The 8,119-nt window shown below is 32.9% G+C and overlaps 1 protein-coding gene across 2 annotated transcripts; it reads left to right on the top strand.

Moving 5' to 3' along the window:
- Positions 1–392: 392 nt before the first annotated feature.
- On the top strand, positions 393–5,590 carry LOC121202924 (nudix hydrolase 10). Of its 2 annotated transcripts, none has more exons than XM_041109001.1 (9): positions 393–603; positions 1,876–2,064; positions 2,545–2,610; positions 2,806–2,943; positions 3,566–3,643; positions 3,727–3,777; positions 3,874–3,908; positions 4,627–4,735; positions 5,220–5,590. In XM_041109001.1, exons 2-9 carry the CDS (start codon positions 1,876–1,878, stop codon positions 5,439–5,441), a joined length of 888 nt encoding a protein of 295 aa, XP_040964935.1. In that variant the 5' UTR covers positions 393–603; the 3' UTR covers positions 5,442–5,590. The 2 variants fall into 2 exon arrangements, with proteins under 2 accessions (XP_040964935.1, XP_040964934.1); XM_041109000.1 differs by having other exon boundaries at positions 398–603; positions 1,870–2,064.
- Positions 5,591–8,119: the final 2,529 nt, after the last annotated feature.

Below are 8,119 nucleotides of genomic sequence, written 5' to 3' on the forward strand. Positions count from 1 at the left end.
TTATAGTTTATATATTTATAATTTTTAAAAGATTAAATTAAATTTTTATAATTTTAGAGGGCCAAAGTATAATTTTACCTTTACTAATTTAAAATTAAAAAAAATGATATATTACTTGTAATTCAACATGTACTTGTAAGCTTTTGAAAAAAAATGTAGTTACATAGAGCCTTTTAGAATTTAAGTTGCGTCTCGTAGCTCCCACTAGTCCCTCTCCGTACCTAACGAATGAATACACTGGGGGCCCACACAACTTATAGAAAAGTTTTTATTGGCTGAAAGATCGAGTGGATATCCGCCGGCATCCACTTCACGGCACCATAAAGTGAATAAAAATAGTTCCCAAGCCCAAAGCCCAACTACTACATATATATCTATATATATATAGCAACGGGCTAAAGCCTTTCTTCAAACGTCTCCCTCGGCTTAGATTCTGTTCCATTCATTTCCTCTCCATTTTCTATATACAAATAAAATCAAAATCAGTATTTGAATCTTTTTTTTAAATTATTATTTATTTAATCACTGCTTAGCAGTTACCACAGTGGCTATTAGCTTCAAAACTCTACGATTTTTGGGCTTTGATTGTTTGTTGTTTAGCAGGTGATAAAGCTTACATTGATTTTGAATTTTTGGTGATAGCTTTTTGGTGTTTATGTTTATGCATTTCCGTGTTCATTACGGTCTAGTTTTGGATGATTTTTGAATTTGAGGACTAATTTTGTTGCTTAATGCTTGAATATTACAAGTTTTCTTTCATTTTCTGGTTTTCCGAACCGTTAATTTAATTTTCTTATACTTAGAAAAGTATGCTTATATTCTTTCCTTTTTCTGTTCTTTTCTTTTCCTGAATTATAAATTTATGAAATTATGGAGCCAAGCCAAACAGGGTTTTCGCATTACCCTTTCTTTTCTTCTTCAGGATTGGTTTAAACGTCTATTAACTTAGGTTCTGCAGATTTGGATTTGAATCCCAGCAGTGAAACTACTACTCCTATACAGCCTTTTTTGTTTTTGTTTTTTTTTTCCTAAAAACTACTATTTTATTGGTTAGCCAAAAATAGTCTTTATTCTAGCTCAGTTAAGTGTTCAGTAATTTAATTCCATTTGTTATGCGAAAATTGCTTCTTAGAAATTATATATATATTGACATATTTCAAAAACTAAAGTTCCTTTTTTGTTGTTTGTGTTACTCGAAAAAGAAAAAAATCGATTGATTTTTTAATATTGATTTTAAAAATAATTTTTCTGACAATTTAAAAATCTGAAGTTGTCTTTTAGTTTTTGGTTTGGATGAGATGGAAAGTGATTTACGTTGTTTTATTTTATTTTTTCCAAAAAAATAAGATCACATAACTATAAAATATAAATTTTATTGAGATAATACTATTTCAGGATGAGTGAAGATAAATTGGCACTCAACTGTACTGTTGTTGTTACAACAACTCAAAGTCGTGGATTCGAGCGTGTATCTTGAAATTTAATTAGTTTGTGGTTTGGGAGGATTTATGGGTTGTTTAGGAAATGTATTAAAAAAGAAAAGATTTGAAATCTTAGGTGGGACTCAGACTCAGTCAAGCTAAGCTCAGTCGCCCATGGAAAGCTCTTTTTGATAATGTACCAGGAAAAATTAATTTAGAAAAACAAATGTTTCATTTGACCCAACACTTTTCTTTCTAACAAATATCTGGTAATGTAGAAATAGAAAAGTCAATTTCTAAGTAACAAGTTGAATATTATATAAGCAAATAAGGTTTTTACTTGTGCAAGTACATACGTATGTCTACTTGTAAATTCTTTACCTTTTTTTTCCCTTTATTTTGGTACCACTAAAATTGGCTTTGAGAATTTGATATTTATTGATGGCAGAAACAGATGCCGTTCTCAGCGGATCTATCGGAGGTAGTTGGAAGACCGGTGTGCAGAAATGGAGTTTGGCATGATGAATTGCTTCCTGTTATCAATGATGACCATGGAGGTGTCATTATAGAAATGAAGGAGCATATGGACACTGAAACCTTTCTTACCATGCTCAGAGCTTCCATGTTGCAGTGGAAGCAACAGGTTAAATTTGAGATGGATATTTTCTTATTGGATTTGCTTAGTGTCCCTTGGAAGTTTGTTCAGATGATTGCTTGAATCGAAAAATGGAATTGATATGTGTAACAGTGCAAGTTCTCCTTATTTATTACATTTTGTAAAATGGAAATGAATAGGAGATAAGTCTTGTCTTGAGGTGATTAAGCTGACTTCTAATGATGAGTGTTCATCCAGGGCCAAAGTCTTATTCTGTATGTGGGGGGATCTTTGTGAAATAACAAGGAGGAAATTTGATTTATGCTAAATCAGTCATCTAAGTGATCAATTGGTGTTTTTTGGTGATTGTGATGTGAATAAAATGACCAAATCTTTACTTTAATTGTTAGGATTCTTAGTTGCATAATCAAGTTATTCATCATCTTCTTGAAAATTGATTTAAGGGCTGTAACTTTCATGTTTTACCATTTTGGTTTATATTCATTACATTTGGAGTTTACTGTGCAGGGTAAAAAGGGAGTTTGGATTAAATTGCCTATTGGACTCATACATCTAGTCGAAACTGCAGTGAAGGTAGTCTATGCTAATAATATTCCATTGCCTAGTCCTAAATTGTAGAGCAAAACTTTGAATATATGTTTTATCTTCACTTTGATAGTGAAGTTTGATATTGTTGATAATATTATGTAACCCTTTGTATATCTTATTGTTGATAATTATAGTATTTTGACAGTCGAGTTGTTTTGAAACACATTAAATTGATTATAGGAGGGGTTCAGATACCACCATGCTGAGCCAAGTTACCTCATGCTCGTGTTCTGGATTCCTAAGACCCCTAGCACTATCCCTGGAAATGCAACACACCGAGTAGGTGTTGGTGCAATTATCTTGAATGATAAAAGAGAGGTACTCCCTTAACTTCATTGTGTTTCAGCTTTTATGCAAATGATTAATTGATTATTTATTCTGCTAATGTAGAGCTTGTTAATTGGTTTGTTCCCTTTGGTCAGTCCTGCTCTTTTTTTTTTTTCCTTTTTTTTTTGGTTATAATAAGTTTCACCTGGTCTATTGGAATCTGTTGTGTGGTTAGACTGCTGACTGATGTATTCTAGAGGACATTTTCTAATACATTATATTTATCCATTACAAGCAATGGATTGGAACCTTGTTTTTGCATTCCAACAGTTCCATAGATCCAAAAGCTTACCTCTTTGAATATTCAAACTCTTAAGGCATCAATTTTTACTATGATACCAAATAGACAGATGCAATTTTCAACCCAATAAATTACTATGGACCTGATGCAGTGGGTTCGTGCTCACTTCTACGTGGAGTTTCTATCCTCAGATTCACATGTTAATTCTGCAGTTTTTCTTATCTATATGAGTGTAACCACACAATCTAGCCTTCTTCTCAAGTGTACTCTTGTTATAAGTGGTGATATCTATAGGTTTCACGTTTGTTTTTGGATTAATCAAACAACTCTCTTTCGTAGTTGCTTCTTAATATGCATCTTCTTGGCTGATAGGTGCTCGTAGTTCAGGAAAAGAGTGGTCTTCTTCAAGGAACAGGCATATGGAAAATTCCTACTGGGGTTGTTGAAGAGGTATGTTCCAGTGTTCTGTCATGTTTCACATTATATAAAAATTAGCGTTTCTGTCAAATATTCAATGAACTTTGTGCAAACAGGGCGAGGAAATTTTTGTGGCAGCAATGAGAGAAGTAAAAGAAGAGACAGGAGTAAGTGATGAGTATGCATAAATGTTTATTCTTACATCAAGTATTAAACAAGAGTTCTAATGGCCTTATGAAAACCACTGATTTTTCCATTTTCAGATTGACACAGAGTTCGTGGAGGTCCTAGGATTCAGGTATGATGTTTGCATGAGTCTTTTGCTTTTAAGCCACTCAATTATATCTCAATAATTTCAGTTTTATATCCATAGCTTACATCAAATATGTTAGTAATCATGCCATGCTTCCTCAAAGCTCCATGCCTGTTCAAAACAGTTCGACATCCTAGTGGTTGATAAAACCAAAAAGGCGCAGGTCTTTTTATTAATGTAATTGCTTGAAAAAGTAAAGAAAAAGTTTCCACTCTTTCATATGTGGATTTCATTGATCCCTAACCCGTGATTAGTTGAAAGGCATATAAAAATCTAACAATAAAATGCGCCCTTGATATTGTTACTGTTTTTTGAGTTAGTCCTGTTAGAATTGGCCAATGGTTTATGAACATGGTTGTAAATCTAAAAGGACAATTATAAAATTTTTTGGATGAGATAATAGTTACAGATATACCAGGTTGTGTAAAATTGGATGGATTTTCAGAAGTGTATAAGGAGTATATGTAGGTATTTTGATGAGCATATGTTATGGTCACTGACTTTTGTGAAAATATCACTTAAACTCAAGAAGACAAGAATGCCTCCCATGTTATGGACAATCGATAATCATGTCTTTAAGATTTTCAATTGTGCTTCACACTTTGTTAACATTGATTTTCCCATATTTATATCAGCTTATGTACCCTACCAAACCCCAAGCTTTAGTGAATTATTTGTTTTGACATCCTTTTCTTGAATTCAGGCAAACACACAAGTCTTTTTTCGAGAAGTCAGATCTATTTTTCATATGCATGTTGCATCCACTATCCTTTGACATACAGAAGCAAGAGCTGGAAATTGAGGCAGCCCAGGTACGACTCATATTGTTGCATGTTATTTATTCCATTGAGTAATTTGTCCTGAATTAAGAGCATGTACAAGCATCTTAGGATCCCATCGCGTTTCACTGACCTGATATACATTTGGCCTACCACTAATTTTCTACAATGTTTAGTGGTACAAGATTAAGCCAAACTGCAATTAAGTCTCTTCCTTAATATTTTACGTGCCAAAAATATTAGCTTTAGATGAGATAAGTCTCTACCGGTGCAAACATTTCCTTTTCGACGTAAACTTTGTGACCTAGCGTTGACCGCCCAACCCCTCCTGACTGAAAAGAAAAGATACTATACTCCTGTACACAACATGCCTCCTCTTATTTACTATTTTAGTCGTTGCTGCTATCTTAATGTGAATTTTCATGAACTTTGCATAACAACGAAGAAGGAAGGATTTTCATGCTTGCATTTGCTAGTCTTTCTTTTGATATGTTTGCCCCTTTTATTTTTTTCACAGTGGATGCCATTTGAAGAATATGCAGCTCAGCCTTTTGCCCAGAAGCATGAGCTTTTCCGATACGTTAATGAATTATGCTTAGCAAAGGTAGACAGAGGCTATACTGGGTTTTCTCCTCGGCCTACTGTATCGATTTTCGGCAATCATTCATCTTTCCTTTATTTGAACAGTCAGGACCTGGACAAGTCAAGGTCTGTGAATAACCCTGAAGAGCAAAACTAGGTCGATTATATACGACTGAGTTTACTAGGAAACTCTATTAGTTTTTTTACCTATTTATTGACCCCTTTTTCTCCATCCTCTCTTTATCTCTTTCTGATAATAAAAAAAAAAGCAGTGGTGGCAAAAAGTTCTTAGTCTTATTTATTCTATAATTTGATTTACTCAATACGTATTGTCGAAATCCTTTTTTTGACATCGAAATTTTTATTTTAAAATGAAAATGGAGTTGCCACCAATTCTTTTTAATTAGATGTTATTGAATCACCTCAAAACTTTATCATTTTAATAAAATGTTAGATTTACTAAAATTATTTTCGGTCTTACAAAATTCAGGAAATAGGTTTGGGAGTTGGTTACGTATGAGGAAGGATTAGCAATCTCATAACGTCCAAAATTGGTACCTAATTGATTACTTGATATCTTAGATCCCTCTTTGCATAATGTTATTTGATTAAGATAATACTTAACTGAATTAAATTTAATGGAAAAAGCCTTATTTCGAGTTAATCGAGAAGAAAGATCATGCCCCGTGAGTTAGGATACGATGTCTTGAATTCTCGAAAACCAGAATAATTGTCATTTGATTGTTACCTAAATCTTGCTTTTCGTTATTTTAAATAGGATATTCGATTACTTCAGTTTTAGGAAGATGCCATACTCCGTAAGTTAGGAGCACAACTCCTCGAATTTCCAAAATAATGAATATTGTCTCGGTTTTAAGTTTTTTCTATATGTTAGATAAACCAAAGGTAACTTTTAAAATGATATACATTTAATTTATTTAGGCATAGTGTAAAAAATAAATAAATATATTTTAACATGATGGTATGGTAATTATCAAAATAAAGCAAAATAGTGATGGGTAAAATAAAATGATATTAGAATAGTAAATAAATAAATGAATAAAGAGAAACAAATAAAAATGCTATGCTAGCGAATAATAATGCAACTATAATGATAATAAAAATACATCAATTTATAGTAATAATAGTGATAATCGTGTCATGATCATTATAATAATAATGATAAAATAAAAAGTACATTAAAAAGGAATATAAATAACATAAATTTTAAATGTTAAAATAAAAGATATAGTAAATGAAAAGACAAAATTAAATAAATGAGGGATCAAATTGGAAATTAAATGAAATTTAAAGCATGAATTGCTAAATAAACAAAGAAAGGGGATGCGAAGGATTAAATTGAAAACATAACAAAATTTAAAGTCTAAATTACAAGAAAATAGAACATAGAGGACTAAATTAAAAGAAAATGGAAAATACATGGACTCAGAGGACACTTATCCCAACCTTATTTTCACGTGTCATTCCTAGAGGGATCATCAATGGGTTAGGGGGACCAAATTGCACAAGAGTAAAATAAAAGGGTGAATATAGAAGTAAAAATAATAAGTTGTAGGATGAAATTGAAAAATAGCAAAAAAGCGAAAGGGCCAAAGCAGCAATTAGACCCTCCTTTTTAAAAACACGAAGATCTTAAGGGAATTCGGGTCGAGTCATCGAGTCAACCCCAAAACGACACTGTTTAGGGTGTTTAGGGCCACGACGAAACAACGTCGTTTAGGTAACCCTATTTAAGTTAAAAATATTTTTTAAAAAATCATTTTTATGCAGTTTTAAAAAAAATTTCCTTTCTCTTTTTTCTCTAAAGCTCTCCCTGTATTCGGTCACAGGGTCGTTGGCGCTTCGCCATGGCCACTGGTCACCGGCGACAGCGGCTGTCGCCTCTGGTGGCCGGAGTTGTAAAAAAAAAGTTTTTTTTATCTCCGTTTCACAGGGAACTCAGATTTAGGGTCGAAATCCCTAAAATTTGGTGAAAATTCGAAAATTCAAAAAGGACCTTTCGGTTCCTGGTCCTCCGCCGACGCGACCTTTCGGTAAATCCCCAAGGATTTGACGACCTTTTAAGCCAGAGGGGACATCGGCGGCGGCAAAGGTAAAAAAACGACTCGTATTTTATTTATTATTTATTATATGTATATGATATAAAAAAATATATTTTTTAAGAACTGAAATTTTTTATATCTTTTTGCTCTTCTTCCTCCTTTATTACAATCTGTTTATTTGGCTTTTTATAGTCGATTGATTACAAATATTTGTATTTGTTTTTTGTTTTTCAGCTTTAGTTTTTTGTCTTTTTCTTTCTTCTTTGCAGGTCGCGATGGTAGTCAACGACAATGGAAGTTGCACCCTTTCCATTTCGGTGAAACGATGGCCAGGAGCAGCGACGCATAGGGAATCTAGGAATTTTTTTATTTTCTGAAAAAGTTTAGGTTGTGGGCTTGGGCTTGTGTAACATTGGGTTTGGGTTTGTAATTTTGGTTAAGGTAAATTGGGTTTTATTTATTTTGTTTTTGTTTTTGTTTGGGTTTATTTATCTGTATTGGGCCGGGAAAAATTGGGCTATTACAGCTGCCCCTCTTTGCTCATTGTTGTGTAACGGGAATGGAGCAAATACTTTAAGAAGGGCCAATTTTGTTTGGTCTTGTTGAATCTCAACTTTTTTGGTGCTACTTTTTCTCAAGTAGCTCATTCTTTCCATCCATTGGTTACTATACTTTATTGCATCTGCTTCGTTATAACTTCAGGAAGGCAATATTTAGTATCATGGCTTTATCTTGCTCTATTGTAAGTTCAATGAGATAAGATTTATCGTTG

The sequence above is a fragment of the Gossypium hirsutum genome, chromosome D13 (genome assembly GCF_007990345.1).
Source record: "Gossypium hirsutum isolate 1008001.06 chromosome D13, Gossypium_hirsutum_v2.1, whole genome shotgun sequence".
Classification (NCBI taxonomy): Eukaryota; Viridiplantae; Streptophyta; class Magnoliopsida; order Malvales; family Malvaceae; genus Gossypium; species Gossypium hirsutum.

What these genes read in the sequence shown, in the direction of transcription:
- LOC121202924 (XM_041109001.1), top strand. Translation starts at nt 1,876, where the DNA reads ATGCCGTTCTCAGCGGATCTATCGGAGGTAGTTGGAAGACCGGTGTGC. An exon ending in TGTTGCAGTGGAAGCAACAG is followed by an intron (nt 2,065 to 2,544) that starts GTTAAATTTGAG and finishes TTTACTGTGCAG; the next exon opens with GGTAAAAAGGGAGTTTGGAT. An exon ending in CTACTGGGGTTGTTGAAGAG is followed by an intron (nt 3,644 to 3,726) that starts GTATGTTCCAGT and finishes TTGTGCAAACAG; the next exon opens with GGCGAGGAAATTTTTGTGGC.